At 35.5% G+C, this 19407-nt stretch overlaps 1 protein-coding gene across 1 annotated transcript in view; it reads left to right on the top strand.

Annotated features, from left to right (window-relative positions):
* LOC121316382 (dystonin-like) overlaps nucleotides 1–19407 on the top strand; it is a 189945-nt gene that overhangs the window by 56334 nt on the left and 114204 nt on the right. Inside the window, exons 7-8 of the mRNA XM_041251459.1 lie at nucleotides 4555–4632; nucleotides 8240–8332. Coding sequence (XP_041107393.1) covers nucleotides 4555–4632; nucleotides 8240–8332 — 171 coding nt within the window. The remainder of the gene's footprint in view (nucleotides 1–4554; nucleotides 4633–8239; nucleotides 8333–19407) is intronic.

Below are 19407 nucleotides of genomic sequence, written 5' to 3' on the forward strand. Positions count from 1 at the left end.
AATTATCATTTGAAATGTGGATTCTCTGAAACTGTACCCTTCTACTTTTTGCCCTCACATCTTTTTTCCCTTGGACAAATCCAAATCCATTCTCTTCTCCTTTGCTTGTATTTCTTTTCCTTTTTTTGGGCGTCCTTTCATTTTTCTTTCATTTTTCATGCTTGCTTTTCATTTGTTGTCTGTCTTGTGTCTTGTATTTTCTTCTGTCTCTGATATGTTGATAAGCCAAGGGAGCGTGATTTTCTGAAGACGCTGAGGTTGGTGAGTGCAGCTGAAGCATGTGCATTTGAGCAGCATGAGGATGAGCAGGATGATGATAAGGGGGTAGGTGTGGACCCCCGTAACAGTACTAATGTAGAGACTATTAGAGTGTGCTGTGGTGACTTCCCCAGGACTCAACATTACATTTGCCTTGGATAGTTTATCAGTGTATATGCAAACCAGTCATTTTCCAGGTTATCTACAGTCTGTAACACTAAGATTTGACATGTATAAAGGTACCTGTATTTTTTTCTGTCTAGAAAATGTATGCTACTTTATAATACAAATTATAATATAATAGCAATACATAACTTGCTTGCATGCTTCGCTTCCTTTATATTTAAAGTTTAGACCCCAAAACATGAACTAAAAACAAACCAAGCAAAATCTTAAACCGGATAGAGCTTGTTCATTACACAGGCTACAATGATCCCTGAAGGCATGTCAAAGTCACTCAACATCCTCCCTAGTTACTATGTTGTTGCAGTTTACAGTAACAAAAGTAGTATTCAACTTTATTAGAAGGATACGTCTACATTTTCATGACTGTTTAATTTCTTACCTGTTTAATATTATATAATATTGTGTTCTATTGTTGTTTCTGCTGAAATGCTTTACCTCTGCTCACATAATTATCCTGACACAGTCTTTTCAGAAGTGTTTGAATGGCTGGACTAGGGTAGTAAGCATAGGACGTAATGCAAAAAAATAGAGGATCATAGAGGACACACAAAATAGGATATTAAACACTAGGAAAGATGATATAAAGTTCCCCTTGAGATGCTTTTAGAGGGCAGTAGCTGCACAATTAGAAATACAATGTGCACCATGACAGTTACCCAGTGCCTTTAGCAAAAACATGTATAAACTGACGCAGTTGAATTCTGTGATCTGCATTTTGCTCTTCAGGTTATGTTTTTTATTCACGGTCTTGAATTATTAGTAAATGTTTTCATCATGTATTGAATCTGACAGCTTATATACATTACACAGTCCCTTTAAATATTATATATTATATGTTCCCCCTTTAAATTATATATATATATATACTACAGAGGAATAATATATATATATAATATATTATAATATATATATAATATATAGACTCTAAGTGCCCTATACAGTTCGTGTATATAAACAGTATACAGACATATGCTTAGCTGGCAATGGGCTGTTCTGCGTTTGTTTGCATATGTGTACACGTATGAATGTACATTAGGAACAGAAGTAGATGGTTTTCCTCTCAAAATATCAAACCCATATTTGTGGTGCTTCAGTTAAAGTTATAGTAAAAATGCATAAAAGATGTTGCCTTCATATTTATTTTCAATGTTTGATTTAAATGGCTGTGAAGTATAGTACTGTACATACTACACCATATATTTAAAATAATTAACAATTAAAATGCATTGTAAGCCATGTCCCCATTGGAACCTATTAGCACAATTGCACTTCCAATTTCGCTGAGAGCGTAAATGTCGCACTAAGAATGTCAATGACAAAGCATTAAAATGTTTAGACCACAACAGGCTATATAAAAACAGATTACATTAATGTCAGGTTTTCATCTCACTTTTTGTATTTAGATTTAATGTTTATATGTGTTAGGTGGCTACATAAAGTTGAGAGTGTGCTTTCTCGTGCACTCTTAGTATGACAGACCTGTCTCGCTTCATTTGCTGAACTGACCCAGCAAGAAGTATGCAAGAAATAAACTCTCACCTTGATTAGAGGTAGCCTCCAAATACTTATAAACATGCACTACCCTGTGGAGGTAAGCTCTGCAATAAGTTAATCGTAACTGTGGCTTGCTGGATGGAACACTGATTTTTAAAGTCTTGGTTTGTGGGGATTTGAGCTTTGATCCACTGATTGTCAAGTGTGTTGTGCACCTTTGTCACTTAAAAGAAAAGTTGATACAAATCAACATGAAACCTACTGGATCCCTCCCAGAGAATATTTTCTGCTGCATTGCTCATCCCATTAGTTCATGCCTGCTGACGATGCCCCTGCCAGCTAAGTTCTGCTTGTGGCTAAGAAAATGTGTGGTTCAGCTTTTTACGCTATGATCCAAAAGTATTGACGCAAGAGCAATACCACGTTTCCATGAACCACAGAACTCGGGAATGTGCTCGAGTTGCCCCCCCACACCTACGTTTCCATGTTTTTTAATTTCTTGAGTTGGCTCCCAGTTTGGGAGGAAATCACTAACTGTTAACCAAAATGTTGTAAGAGGCAGGAATATACCGTGTAACGGGACAGTTTGGCTGGTAGTGTTAAATTCGGTGGATTTGCTATGTTGGGGGATTTTGACGGTTTTAGAATTGCCATTTTTTATTTTGCACAGTCACAAAGAAAAATGTAATGCAGTTTTGCATTCATATTTGTAATTCCAAAACGATTCAAATAAATGTTTACTTAAAGAAGGCCTTCTAATCAGTTAGACCAGCAAGCACTGGTAAAATCAGTTTTATACTGTGCAGAACTAATTTATTTTAAATATTTGTTTTGTTTGTGTACTTTGCGATACCTGTACGGTGGGTGTCTTTAGTAATATCTACAATGCATTGACAATAACAAAGCATTTTGTTACAGACTTTCTAACAAGTCTGACAAAGACAGTTTTTGCCTGTTACTTAATTAAACCCTTGTAAAAAAAGAAAATAACAAAAAATGCTTAACATAAAAAAAAAAAAAAAAAAAAAAAACCTACAGTAGCAGACACAGTTTAGAGTGCCTCTGGGTTTCCAGATGGAAATGTCTGGTCTACTTTTAATGTTTTCAAGCAAATTGGCTTCACCACTGCCATTCTCATATCCACTTTGACATCGGACACATTATTTCCCTCTTCTGTATACAAGTCTGCCAGAGGTATATGTACTGCATGAAACAAATGCGAAAGAATACCCAGATGGATTTATCTCTTAAATCACTGACAATTTAACTGTAATACAGTCTGCAGTGAATGTACGTCATGACGTGCAAGTATTTCTGTCGAAAATTGGTAGTATTTCCTGCCCAGCTCACGTGATAATTCAGGTAACATGGAAACGCCGCCTTTTTCAGGCACTTGAGTTCTGGGAGAATGCAGGTGTGTTCGAGCACACTCGAGTCGACTGTCCATGGAAACGACGTACAATATGTATTGTTTTGCAGTCTACCTCATATAGTAGCTACTGTGTTTACTAAGTCAGTTGGCCACTATGCAATATTACTGTGGAAAAAAATAGATTCAGAATTGATTTGAAGGGTGCCATCCCTCAAGAGGTGTTGTGTGTCTGCTCCATGTAACATGACTGAACATCAAACTTTTTTTTTTTTTAAGTAGTTAATGCATAAGCTAAAATGGTAGTAGGCATTTGTGTCCATCATTTGGCACCTACAGCAGAATAAAATGGCCAACTAACTTTTTTTTAATCACCCTCTTTAAAGTATGCAAATACAAATAGTATTCTTTCTGTATCTTCTGGATACAGTATAGGCTATATAAGCCCACTGTACATCATGACCCAAAAATATGGAGATATGTAAAAGCGATTGCTGAGGTATGATACCCCATAGAGATTTAAAAATAGTTTATACCCATTCAAGATGGTTGTTCCTTTTATAAGACCACTTAGATCACTTTTTGAAAAATACATGCTTTGCTTTAAAGATGCAAGTAGCAGCAAGAGCTTGTTTACCTAATCAGTCCACCCTGTCCTTATAAATGTGCCATAGGATCTTTATTTATATTTAGCTTCCCCTTTGAATAGCCAGTTTAGTCTTGCACTGTCTCCATTTTTTAAAGCCATTAGTCACAAAAACACGTTACATTCATTTTTCAAAGTAGGAATTTGGTCAGAAAGTGTCTTTCTTTCATTGTTTCAACCCTGCTCTTTTGCCACAATGGTCCTGATTCTCAAAGCTTTACTCCAGATTGTCAGTAGCAGATTTTTCTGTGAAAGGTAAAAGCACCAATTACAGTACTAAAACAAAAAACAAAAAACAAGACTACATACTTGCCACTAAATTACATGTCAGCCCACCCATTAGTAACTTTATTGAGTACATTTTTTCTTTTAGAAAAAAAATGTGCTAGTGACAAGTTTAAGTTGACAGCTATAATAATTGAGTTCAGTGTCTTTAAACGGCTGTATTCTCTTTAATTATGAGTACAGCTGGATTATTAGGATTTACAGTAAACGGTGCATAGTAGAGCTGTCTGCTGTATGCTGTGATCCACTGGTGATGTATTATATTGAATAAAAACAGACAGTGTACCTTTGAATAACGCATTTCTATCTCCCCTAGCCTCGAGAGAAAGGGAGGATGCGCTTCCACAGACTCCAGAACGTACAGATTGCACTTGATTATTTAAAGAAACGACAGGTAAGCTGATTATTTGATTTTTTCAGAAAAAGACAGAATTGGTCCAGTTTTGGAAATTAAACTTGGTAGCTCTTCCAATGTGCATACTAAACATATGCAGGTCCCTGACTAACACGCAGGACAGCTAAGCTGTTTACCTGACAAAACACATAAACACTTTTACACAAACGCACATAAATCAAGTAGGTTTAATCTTAAGTTCACCAGGTCAAAGTCGGTTTAACCCCATCCCATTAGACTAAGGACCAGTGGTTCTCAAACTCGGTCCTGGGGACCCCCTGTGGCTGCTGGTTTTCATTCCAACGGAGCTCTGAATTACTTAACTAGACCCTTAATTGAACTGCTAATTTCTTAATTAGAAATTTTTAATTGTTTTCAGCTTTACTTGTTTTCAGCTATAGAACAGTTGCATATTTCAAGATAGCTACAACATTTGATAAGTAACTTCAAGTGCAACTGTTTATGAGCTGAAAACAAGTAAAAATGTTTAATTAAGCAAATTAGCAGTTCAATTAAGGGTCTAGTTAAGTAATTGACTGGGGAGTTAATTCCAGACCCTCACAATTCTTCTGTGCATAAAAAAGTGTCTCATATTCTCTGTTCTGAATGCAGCCTTGAGCAGACTGACTGCTCTCCTTTTATACATGGCAGCTGGTCTCAATTTACAATAACGAGGCCAACTGCCAAAACAATAAAACAATTAACAAATAACAATTAAATCAAACAATACAATTAAATCAATTAAACAATGAAATGAAAGAAAAACAATTAGTTCGGCAGGGACCCTGTCCCTGCCACAAAAAAACATTTATACATTTGCAGTGCCCCTACCCTGCCACAAGGGGTTTCCAGTATTCCATCAGTGGAATATTGTTTTATTGGAATTCCATCAGTGGCAGTATTGATGATTCTTAGTTCAGGTCTTAAAAGATAATTGAAACCTTTTTTTTTTTTTTAACAGGCAGTGATATTACTTGAGAGATTAAGAGACTTTTTGTTGTTTAATTAAATATGGATATAAATAACCAACTCTTTAATGATGCATACACAGTATTGGTAAACAACACATGACATGCATCTCTAGACAGACAATACTCATTCTGAAGCGAAATGGTAACCACAGTACATTATGTAATACATATAGTGTTCCAGTAGTCAGTGGGGACCAAAGGTGCGACTCCATGCTATCTTTAGAGAAAAGGTACCCTTGAGGTGTTAAATAAGTGCACATTTCCCCTAGCAGCACAATGGGGATGAAACTGCAACATGTTTATGAGCTGAAAGTTACAAACGAGAAGGCCAAATCTTGTCGTTTGGTTGTTAGTGCTTATTGATCCCAAAATCTCATAGCAGCTTCTTGAAATTAAGTTTCAGTCTAGTTGATTCCAGACCCTCAATTGAGTTTGAGAAGCCCTGTTCTAGACTATCACAGTCCTTACCTTTTTCAAGCTGAAAAATGGTCGACACTGTCATTACATGCTTCTCCACGTAGTATTCTTTGAGCTGACTGATTCTGCTCTCCTTTCCATATACATGCCTTTTAAATCCCAGCTGGTCGCTCTTCTCACTATTTTAGAGCAGCAATAACGAGGCCAACTGCCAAAACACTATGCAAAACAGTTTTAACATTAATAACAATTAAATCAAACAATACAATTAAATCAATTAAACAATGAAATGAAAGAAAAACAATTAGTTCGGCAGGGACTCCTTTCCCTGCCACAAAAAAACATTTATACATTTGCAGTGCCCCTACCTTTGCCACAAGGGGTTTCCAGTATAATCTGTTTTATTGGAATTCCATCAGTGGCAGTAACAATTGATACAAGATTCTTAGTTCAGGTCAGCAGTAAGATAACCTTGAAACCTGGTTACAACACTCCATTTTTTTTTCCTTTAACAGGCAGTGATATTACTTGAGAGATTAAGAGACTTTTTGTTGTTTAATTAAATATGGATATAAATAACCAACTCTTTAATGATGCATACACAGTATTGGTAAACAACACATGACATGCATCTCTAGACAGACAATACTCATTCTGAAGCGAAATGGTAACCACAGTACATTATGTAATACATATAGTGTTCCAGTAGTCAGTGGGGACCAAAGGTGCGACTCCATGCTATCTTTAGAGAAAAGGTACCCTTGAGGTGTTAAATAAAGTTTGCACATTTCCCCTAGCAGCAGTTTACCCTACAAACTGTACATGACTGCTGAAGGTAGTTTAAGGCCTGATTTTATTGACTTTTGCAATAGATTTACAATATGTTACCATTTTGGGAAACAATGAATTACAATATCACTCCATGGCCTTTAATGGTTTTATCCAACCACTGTTTTTTATGAAGCATCACTGCTGTGTGAATTAATTACATTCTTACACCCTCTGCTGGCCAAATTTGGAAACTGCACAGTTCTTGTCTTGTCCATGTGAAAATACCATTCACATTCATGAAACGGATTATATATTTATTTTAGCAATAGTTTATGTTGAGCATTTTCAACTCTAATTACCCACAACTGTGCTACATTATAACCCAATGACAGTGATGCAATGCGCATATTGCATGCAGATGTAATATAACTATAGATGTAATATGTACACTCCACTTATAACAGACTCTATATAAACCACAAATGTAAGAGCTCCCCACATATGTAATGTCTCCCACACATGTAATAGCCACCTGCTCGCATATATAATGTCTCCCACAAATGTTGCATCCATGATAATGCCGTGAGCACATTACTTAGCACATATTTATTTATGTATTTAATTTTTTTAAAGTTATAATTAAAAATATTCATTAGTGCCAATCAAATGTGACTAATGCATCCTAAATTAAGTATACATTTCTTTTTTGTTTGATTTTGTGAGTTTTGGAATTGCATGAAATATTTGGAAAAAGCTGTATTTTCTTTTGCTTGAATACTTTGTTTGTTTTATATTGCCAAGCTCTGTGACATTTGTTTTTTTTTTTTTGTGACTGGGCACAAGTTACTGACAGTATTTTTTTGTACATTGTTCTTTTATCATTACTGGGTGTTGATGAGAGTCAATCCTGCGTAGTGTTTCCTGGAAAACGTCTCAGACGGCAAAGAGCTCTCACTTTGACTTTGTAATTATTCCATACTTCTCTACATTGTAAGAATCTCAAGGAGAAAAAAGCAGAAACATTTAAACCTTGGCCTAGACCAAATCAACATTTTGACCCACCTGCTAATTGCAAACTACAAACCAAGCGAAACCCAATGGTGACTTCTTGAGTGGTTTAATCAGAGTAATTCCCCATTAAAGCCCGTGTTGTTTGGCAGGGACATGCCTCCTCAATGCATTGTAAACGGAACTCTGTTCTGACAGGATCTGTTTATAGGAGTGCACCAGTATACATATATACATATCGCAGTACTGTACAATATATGTGAGTAACCTCATGTTTAACTTCTGTATATTTTAACTTTCTTTTTAAAATGAATTATCAAAGTTAAAAACTGGTAATATTTTCACTCTGTAAAGTCACTGTGTTTAGTGATTATACATGTGTACCTTACTGTATATTAATGCGTTTGTGGTAAAATTAATACATACTTTTATTTTAACAGGTCAAACTTGTGAACATCAGAAATGATGATATAACAGATGGAAACCCAAAGCTAACGTTGGGTTTGATATGGACCATAATTCTGCACTTTCAGGTAGTTTTAATTTTCTGCTTCATATTTCCTTTACTGACACCTGGAGGACTATGGAGTAAAACACATGGCTGTTTGGAAAACTGGCATCCAGCCAAGGACGTGTTGTTGATTTAAGCAAGCAAACTGATCTGTGATGCAGAATTTGATTCTAGCTTTGGCAACTCTTTCCATTTTTTATTTTGTTAATGTGGGCTTGTTTAGGGAGCAGCAAAGACCTTATTGGAGTATAAAACAAAATTGCCAAGACACCGAGTTGTGATCATTTCCTTTAGCTGAAGTCATTTATTTCTGAGATTTAGCAGAGAATTTCCAAAAGGTCAGAGACACCGCTTCACATTCTTTTGATCCTTTGCTACGTGTGTGTTGATTGTTTGTTTCTATTGACATTTTTTGTTTGTTGTTGCGCCCGTAAGAAATGAAAAGAAATGACTTTGTGACACAGGGATTAAACGCAGTAATGAGGTTTTAGAGGCACAGGTGGTCCCCTTCTACTATGTACACACTGCATTTGTGTTTGTTACCAAAAAAGGCATTACAGCATACAATTAATTATAACAGGAACTTGTTTTAAATAAATGTTGTGCTGTTTGCATTGTTTAAACCTTTTAGGAGGTCCCTTTTGAACACTTGCTATACATTTGAGGCCTAGGGGGATGGTAACTCTTATTGTTGCTGTTAAAACAAAACAAAACAAAAAAACAATCAATGAGGCATTCTTCTATTTAGTGGTGAAAGCCATCCAAAACTGCTGTATAATGTACAATGATGTGCATTCAATTACATTGTAAAACAATTTTGCACTCATTGTTTCCTATCTTTAGATACTGTGACCTCTCACTTTATTCTGGCCTACTGTCTTCACAAGCCTGTGCTTTGAGCATTTGCGTTCTTATTGTCCCCTTGACTATCCTGGGTGATTAGGGTAAAATCCAATGTTACTCTTGGTTAGATTTGACTCTACTGTGGAAACATGGTTGTTACTAGAATATACCACATTTGGAAAAACTTGCCTAGAATTAGTAAGATTATTTAAAAGTTGCTGATTATTTCATGCAAATATGAATGGCTTATGAATTAAACCATATATGCATTATCAGAAGCAGTTTTTCCACATTAAAATATACAGTGCAAATAACTTTTCAATGATCTGCCTTTGGTACATTTTGCTTTAGGTAGATAGAATTCTATATAGAGATAATTTATTTATATTTTAATTTCCAGTTCAAATTAGTTATTAAACAGGGGAACATTCTGTTTCTGTGATCAGGACACTGGGATGCTGTGGCATCTGTATTGTTATTCAGCAGTTTAATCTTTTGTAGGAACGACATCTCTGCCATTGTTCAAGTGCACTAGCTAGAAATTTAATTGCTCCTCATCCAAGATGCTTATGTTATAAAGCTTGCTGAAGCACATTAAAGAAAGTGTAATGATTTCAGTGTCAAACTGCTATTGTTTCATTTTAGTCATGTAAGTATATGTAGTTCAACAATTGCTAAATACAATATATTCATTTTAGACATTGACTTGGCAGGCCCAAAATATTTGATATAGTTGTCATGTGTTTTACCAATTCCCTGTTAAAATGTAATGTACAATACATACATAGCATTTTGTAAAAGCTTGGATTTTTCACTTGAAATATTCAACATAACAGTTACTCTGTGTTAATTAAAAAAAAAAAAAACTAGATATTTAAATAAACATTAAAAAAACACAAAGGCATTAGTGTACTTGTTGACAGCACCTTGTGACCATTAAGAAAAAGGATGCGCCAGCTGGTGGTTCTCTGGAGGATGTTTCCAAAATTCAGTTAACCCAGTAAAATACAAAACAGTTACTATTGCACCTCAGCAGTATCCCCTGGTGCACAGCGGCAGCCCACAGCATTACAAGAGAACACAGGAGTGGAAACCACTGAATGTTTTTCCATGTTAGGACACATTCATAAAGTATTTATCAGGGTGGTCATGCCTGTTAACATGGAAGTTATTTCAGGGTTCTGCAGTGTTTGTCACTCCTTACACTTGCAAGTGTCTTGGTTCTTGTTGTTTTCATTGGGCTTCATTAGTATTTTTAATTGATTTAAAAACCAACAAAAAAGAAAGGAAGATGTACAGTCTAAGGATTTTACTCACAAATGTATTTTCTATAATCCAGTTGGAAAAGTGAATGTTAATAGATTCTACACAAAAACATCTACTAGGGATCCCTGTAGTTTAAAACTGACTTAGTAATTTCAAATACAGCTTCAAATTTGAGAACTGCATTCTAGATACTGTAAATGCAGGCCATGGTGACCTTCATCTCAAATGTCAAACTCCATAGTGTGAAGTTAAGCACATGTCACACACGTGCCCTTATGTAAGACTTGACAGAGGAATATACAGTAACTTAAAACTCAAAACAGCCACAAAGCAGAACAAAAAAGAAACATCATGCTGTACTCAACATGTGTAAGGGATTGGCTCTACATTTCCCTTATGTTTCATTTCTTTTCTACTCTCCTATGTGTGTTCTGTTTGATTCTCTTGGTGTTTCAATCATTATTTGTCATGCGTACTACTGTAACTACTTCTTAGTACACTCCTCAAGGCTAATGGTAAGGTGGTACATGCTCTCTGATCTGATGTCCTTACATGAAGCATTGTGCATGGTGTGTTTTCTTCCCCAGCCTTATGGAATCTTTTAGAAGCAATTTTTTGCTACAATTGCAGGCAAGTGATGATCCAAGCCGAAACAATACTAGAGAATTATACAAAACCCACATAATACGATATTAAACAGGTAAATAATTAAGAATAAGGAAAAAGTATATAAAGTTAATTTCATCAGGTTGCTTAATCTTTTCAAAATTTTGAAAATCATACATTTAAATAATCTTATGCAAACTAGACAATATCAGATATATAAATATATCAGCAATCTTACAATTCAGTAATACAGCAGTGTACATAACATAGCTATCACACTTTCTGACTCCCAGCCATACCTTTTTTTTCTGATAATTGCATCAGATTGATCAGTAGTATTCATCATGCAATCATTTCAAGACATAGAACAGTTTCGAATTCAAAAAAGCACAAATCTTGCCTTAACAAAGTACCTATTGGAATATTTGTTAAATAGATAGAACATTAACATAAATTACCTTGACTATCTTGAAAAAAATAAAACCTCAAATGAAATACCTTCCAGTGAAATCATTTTTGTATTTGATTTTGTAACATGCCTCATTATGCTTGGGTTAACAAAACATGCTGACAGCTAGCTTGGGAGATGAGTTATATATGCCTACACCTGCCACTGTCAACTCACGTAAGAAGTTTGGCAGTAATGCTGCTGGGTGTCTTGCCTGTTCCTTCATGATCTCTGAGTTGAAGGGTAAGAGAGAAAGGCATTTTATTTTGCCCAGAAAGCTGTTTTTTATTAAAGTTTTCTAACCCTTCTGATCTAATAAGCTGACATTATATGTGAAGAATCTGACAGTCTGGTATCAGAATTGAACCTTGGTTTTTATAGGTATATCCAAAATAACAGAACAGCACTTTGAAACATGTCCTTCTGCTACTAGTTTGGGATTAAATATTGCTAGTATTTAAATAGTGTATCAGTCACTTTGGACAAGGCAACATATCATACAGATTATCATACACAATTGTCATCGGTAATCGTATTATCAGTGATGGCTATTTTTTGTTCCTCTCTTTTCCAATTTGTCCGTAATGAATGCAGGGTGGGGGTGGGTGGGGGCTGTTAAGTGCCATGTAATTAAATTAAAATTACCCTTTAGTGTAGAATCAGTTGTATGGCTTTATTTAAAAAGAAAAAAAAACAAATGAATAGAGACAGGAAAAAAACAAAAGAGTATGCAAAAGAGAAAGAACTACTAACATGGGGGACAGATATCTGCTTACAGTTTCCCTGAAAAAAATAGAGGAATGGTCACGTAATGTGTCATTAGTTCTAGTGTTTTGATGCCAACATCACACTGCACCGTGTTGCTATGGAGTTCTTGGAACAGGGACCTACAAATCAGCCCTTTGCTCTGCTGGCATTAGTTGCAGTTCACGTAGGTGTTTAGAGTAAACACTGTTTGATGCTTCTATGTTCCTCTTCTGGCCTCACCTAAAAAGAGTTGTAGACAGGACAGGACAGGAGTTCTGTGTATTTTTAAATATGGTTTATCATGTACATGATTTTTAAAAGGAACACTGTTTGACTAGGATTTAGGATTTAGTTAAGGATTAAAGTCTCAAATGCAAGCTACACAGTTTTATGATTTTAACCTTTTATTTTGCAATTTTAACCCTTTGTTTGCTCGTGGTATGTTTGTATCCTGGCAGTACAAGAGCATTGTGTCTTTATTTTTAGTTCTGCTATGCAATAACACAATTTCTGCAGCAGTGGCTGCTAGGCTTTTAGTCACACGCAGATGATAACAAGTCAACTAATGTACAAGAGCTCATCTGATCATCACAGCACATTCAACAGGGCACGGAAACATTCTTTTAAAACTAATTCTGTGGTCAGTGACCTACACAGTATGACCTAAAAATCCAAAATAATATTATTAGACCATGTCATGGTATATGGAATATGGAGCCCCAATTACACTAAGCAATATTTATGACACTCAAATTTAAATATAATGATACATATATTTCCTCCTATATGAAAAATTTCACTTGTCTGTATATTTCAGCAGTAACTTTAGTTGACAGTATAAGGAATAACTCACCCTGAGCAGATAAATATTCATGTCAGTCTGGAAGTAAAATGCTCTTGGTAATGGCTCGTTCGCAGGTCTCAAGGTTTTTCTGTATAGACAGACCCTAAAAGCCAGTTTTATACAGTGGAAGCTTGACTGTGAACTGTATTAAGGCTTAAAAAGTGAAAAACGGGGTCACCAAATTGTGGGACGTACCAACTTGGAAGTGATATAGTCAATTCAACTGTTGTGAAATACCCCCATACTATATAAAGACTATGACTACAAATACAGCAATACACTGTATTTCAACCAGTATAACTTCTTACTTTGTGTATATATAAATGTAAAATTGTTGATAAGTACTGGCAAAACTAACTAAAAAAAATACATATATAAGAAAGAAGTATTTGTAGTTGAGATGTGGCAAATAACTCAAAAAATAATTTAGATTGGATGTTTCTGTCAAACAATGGGAATTGCAGCACTTCTTAGACAAATTGTCTGTAATGCTCTAGTCTATCTACAGCTATTACACACTATCTTTCAACATGCACACAAACAGCTAATTTCCAAACTGTGTGTGAAGTCTGAGCCATTGTGTATTTGTTATGTAGAATAGCCAGTTGTGGTTATGTTATGATGTTTCATTTTACAATTATTAATTATGGTTTTATAATTTTTATTTTTTTTTTAGATTTCTAATTATTTTATAGTTATTTATTTTTTTTATATTATTTTAGTTTATTTTATTTTTATATATTTTATATTTATATTGTTTAATTATTTATATTTAATTTATCTTTTTTGATTTTTTTATAATATATTTATTAGATGTTTATATATATATATATATACTAATATATATATATATATATATATATATATATATATATATATATATATATATATTCAAATATGACATGTATTTGTAGCAAGAATATTTGTTTAAGCCAGGGGCTTATGATAGTATACTTTAGCTGCAGCAGTCTGGGTTGTGTAGTGCTGTGATAAATAACATTGGTGAAAGCACTTTGTCCAGGGACTCCTGGTCTTCACAACTTTTGTTGACCCTCCCTGCCCTTTTATATTTAAACCTTTCATGATAGGCTAGGATGCCACCAGTCTGACACGTGATATTGGAGCACAGGATTGCTGAGCACTTTTCATCATTACTAGCTTACAGTGATCAAGCATCAGAGAGTCTGTATGTGAAACTTAACTCACTAGATGAATTTGACCTGAAATCAAATTCATATGACAGCTCAAAGGGGGAATGTCATAAAAAGACTTGAAAAACTGGATACACTGAAGAAATGCGGTATCTAAATATACATGCTTTGGATTTAAAAGGTAACAAATCTCTGCTGTGCTTTGGCAGTGTTTATGGTGTTTATTTTAGGTCTGCGTGCAGTCTAATAGTTTCAAAGGTTGCTGCAAATTCCTGAAAGCTGTCTCATGGGGACTGACTAAAGTACAAGAAGCAGTGAAACTAAACAAGGATCTACCGGATGCTGTATCTGTGGCATTTCAGAAGCCTTCCTGCTGGATCTGTGGCAGATATATTAATGAGTTTTGTTACCAAGGAGTGCTGATGTAAAAGGACTGGAGCGTTTAATCAGACACAGACTGTTGCTGGGCTGAATGCCACTGCTTCCTGCATGTACATATTCCAAATGCAAAATGGCTGCTTCCCAGAGAAGATATAGAAGAAGTCTGGAATAAGTTAAGTTTATAACAATTTTTTTTTTTAAATGTATGTATTTTTGTTTATTCAGATATATTTAAAGAGACACATGTAAGTGTAAATGACCGCATACTGTAATGGGGAATGTCTGTGGATGTGTTAGAAGTCCAAAGGAGGAATATTACATTGACCCAGCCAGGGCTCCTTTAAGTCATTCAAAGCATCCCAAAGGCAGAAGATATTTTCAAAGGAAGACAAAAAGGAAACTGCAAACCACCAATTCTCTGACAAGTCAAAGTGGGGAGAGTTCACTAGGAGAAAGCATAACAACTAATGTTTTGTGGGAAGATGAGGCTGAAAAGGGCTCAAATAGACTTCCCCTGGATGTACAGAATTTTACTGCAAAAGACACGCCAGATAAAAACAAAGGGATATCTACAAACTGTAGTGAATCGGGGTTGCTGGAAAAACATGGGAGTATCCCCGCTTTGGAAGATCAGAAATTATCCTCTCTTTCATACCCAGATAAGAAGGACTTACATCACCTTGCTGGGGATGCAGAATCAATTGATACACCCAGAAGAGAGTGGACCACAGAAGAGAACAGTCTTCATTTTGTCAAAAAGAAACAAAGGCCTAAATATATTTCTTCAAAAGATACTGTACTAGACAAGCGACTATATGGACTGCCTTTTAAAAAAGCGGTCAGTTTAAGCTCTGTTGATTACCTTCTTCAAACCTACCAGCTTAAAAACTGTTCTGACGACGAGGTATCTGAGCAAGATAAACTGCACAAAAGCACTGAAAACCTGCTCCACATTACTTCTGGTTTGGACCCTAAATCGATCAGGCGAATAAAGGCACATGTCCAGAAAAAGAGACCACATACATATTGTGGGGGTTCTTTGTCACAGAACCTATTGCCTGAGCCCTTCCAAACATCTCAACATGAGGCCACAGACCCCAGACACAAGGTAATAAAAAGACCAACTTTCAACACGTTTTTTACCAAAATGATTTAAAATAAATAAATAAATAAAATAAATAATAATAATAATGTTATGCATGTTGTTTCCATTACTAGCCATACTAAATACTTTACATTATTTCTTTATAATGTGTTTTGATTCACAATGTCAAATAATGTACTTTTATATTTTGGTCTGTTTCTAAATACTGCTGCCTTTGAGTAGGAGGAACTTTCTTTTCAGGGTTGATGAAAGGAGTATCATGAAAAGGAGAGAGAACAAGAAGTTACAGTATTTGAAACAGTTTGCTGGAGCCAGTGATGTAATTGTTTCCGTTTAAAACAAGAAGGCATTTAAAGCTGACCACAGGCTAGAAAATATTTTTTATATGAGCAGCTATTTCCAAGGATTTTTTTTTTCTTCTTAGCAACCAAATTTCATCAGGGTGATTCATATTGTGACTCTGAACACATATTTACATTGCCTAGAAGCAGAGAAAAAACTAACAAACAAACAAAAAAACAACAACAAACAAAATCACCATAAGGAATAATTATACATTTAGGGAATGTTCAGGTATTACAGAATCATGAGAGATGGGAAGGGGTTGTGACCTTGATACAGTAACAGGCAGTGATTAAGATTGAGGGGCTAAAGGGCTGGGAATATGTTGAACTTTAGCCTGCATATGTTTTTTCTGGTGACTCATATTGGTTTTAAAGGAAATGCAAAGGTATTCTTGATAGGTGGGTCAATGTACTATAACGTGTCCTTTCACCTGTTTTTATTATCAGATTTCTGTATAAATCATTGTTAAAATAATATAAGATTGTAGATTTGTATATACTATTAAACTGGACTTTAGAGGGTTAATATGAGTGTTCTGCACACCTTTTAGGAATTGTGTCAGAATGTATTTTTTTTAACAAAATTGAGCTTCATAATTGTATGATTCAACCAATTCACATGTATCAATACATTTGGTACATTGGTTCTTTTAGCGCAGCAAACAAACAAGTCAGTCAAACTGGTGGCATCCATGCGAACTACTGCTATCTAATTACAATACATATGAGATCTATTGAAATCATTCTACTACAGTCTTATTAAGTCTATTTATTACACTGAATTAGGTTGGGCCAAAAGCTAAGTCCTGTATTGCTAGTGTGCTATTCAATAAAGAAATACAAGGCATGTGCCAGGATAAAAATGGTTCCTGATTTGTCAAAATCTGTTTCAAAATCTTGGTTAGTGTATACCAGTGGCGGATCACAAAATATTTTTGGTGGATCTAACAGTTTTTGTTATGGCTGATGGGGAGAGCTTCCTGGTCATCCCATAGCACAGATGGAAATATCCTGACAGTTTCTGCATATGAGACTAAAAAAATGCTTGTGCAAATGTACATTTTAATTTAGGCGCACGTGTGCGACTAGAAATTCCTAAAGGTTGACTATAAAAAATAAACGTGATTTTTTTTCAGCTGAAAGTATAATAATATATATATTATATATATATATATATATATATATATATATATATATAATATATATAATATATATAATACACCTCAGACTCATAGTCAGATCTAAACTCTCATAGCTCAATCGTAATGTACTCTGGGAATGTAATTTATTGGTGTCCACCACCCACTGTTAATCACACATTAAAAACTACAAATCCCATACCTGCCAATTTCACTGATTTATCAGTGCGAAGGCTACTCGTTTCCAGACAATTTGAAAACTTGTCAAACTAAGATAAGGATTTATTTTCATGTCATTGGAGAGGTTTCAAAAGAAAATCACGATGAACACAATTCAGATATGTCAGTGTCTTTACAAGAAATAGGCAGTGAAGCATGTCAGACGATGAAAGCGAACAGGGAGCTTCAAGAAGGGCTATGTTAGTTACTGCGTGTTCACAGTTGTAAGTAGCAAAAGAACATGCAAGTTCAACCAACAGTGACTAAAAGATTTTAAAAAAAGGATGTAGGGGAACTGGTAGCAGGCAAGACTGCATTTTTACAGGGAGCCAGAAGTTCAAACGTGAAAATATATTAAAGCAGAGTGCTTCAAAATGGCACGCATTGTGCGGTCAGACATACATCCAGAAACGTCAGCCAGACCATCCCGCTACCATAAACAGGCAAGCAGCACATTCTGAGGAAGATGCTACCAGGCATTTAAGTTGGTTCCTGAATGGCTCACCTAGTAAAAGCACTGCCACACGGTGTGTACATACAGCCAGAGATCACAAGTTCAAATCCTAGTTGTGCAATGCAGCTGATCCTTGCTGGGGATTCCATGGGTGTGCCGCATTGGCTTTGGTGCTCCTGGGGCTGGGGAAGTGGATTACAGATAGACTGTTTCTCTTCAACGCTCTGCAGCAACCCCTACAGCCAGACGCAGAGTGAGTTTGGGGGCAGAGATTTGCTGGGCTGGTCTTTGTCCTCTTTTCTTGTTAGCCTGCAGACATCCCCTCTCGAGTTCCTGGGTGTAAAAAGACGGCGATTGACTCGTGGGGTCGGAGGACGCCCACTGAGCCTCGGGTCCCTGAGCTGTGTGGGGATCGCTGCAGCGAAGGAGAAATAATAATTGGGCATTCCAAATTGGGAGAAAAATCAGGGGTAAAATAATTGGAGATTCTAAAAAAAAAAAGAAATCATTTAAGTTGGGAAAAAAAAAGTTGTCCATTAAATTTTGTTGATGCAAAAGTATTGAAGTGCACAAATGTTATGTAAGAAAGGAAGAACAAAAAGATTTGTAGATATTCAGCAATAAATTTGAGCAATTTTCTTGTGTGCCTCAAATAAGCGCACATGTGCCTAAAAAAAAAACGCGGCACCCGTTGAGATCCACCAAAATGGATCGCAGTGTTTGGTGTATTGGCCACCATTGGTGTATACAGATGTTTGTAGGCATATGAAGACTTCTGAATAACAGATGCCTGTCAGACTTCTGAGCGTAACAGTTGAGGTGATGAGGTTGATTAACGCATACGTTAATTATTGTTGTATTTATTTTGTGCAGTATAAAACATCTGCATGCTGGTAAATGTGAAGCACTTCTAAACAGTAAATTAACTGTATGGTTAGCCCTAACTAATTAGCATCATAGACATTTGTATGATACAGTTCTTGTTGCATTTGCATTTTGTTTGTCCTAAGTGGCAAGTCTAAATTGTGAGTAATGGTCAGCTGGATTCAGTTTAAAGAACAAGATCTGATTCTAGTCAAAGTCAAGTGCAAACAGGAAAGGAAATTGTCATTTTGATTGCAGGTTTAGCTTCCAGTCCCACACACTCATCTGTGTCTCCTTCTAAAAGTCACCCTTGTGATCCTCAAATTTAATAAGCTCCCAGACTATAAACATTGCCCTTCACGTTAGTGAAAGATTTAAAGTCAAGAGTGCTCTAAAGAACAAGCCTGGGCTCTGTCTTGATTTTGGAATGCTATTTTATAAGCTGACCAGTATCTCTGTTCCCTCTTGAATTTATTATTTGTGTTAGATAGTATCATACTTAAAACGTGTATTGGCTATGCAGTTTCTACCAGGCAGAAAAAATATAAATGCAAATGTAAAATTAAAACATGTTGATTAAAACTTTAGCAATTTTATTCTTCAAACATGAGAAAGCACTCTGGTCAGACATGTCTTGGCCACTGATCTTGCTTCCCAATAATTAAGTTTTTGTTCAAGGGTACAAA

This window comes from Polyodon spathula, chromosome 5 (assembly GCF_017654505.1).
Source record: "Polyodon spathula isolate WHYD16114869_AA chromosome 5, ASM1765450v1, whole genome shotgun sequence".
Classification (NCBI taxonomy): domain Eukaryota; kingdom Metazoa; phylum Chordata; class Actinopteri; order Acipenseriformes; family Polyodontidae; genus Polyodon; species Polyodon spathula.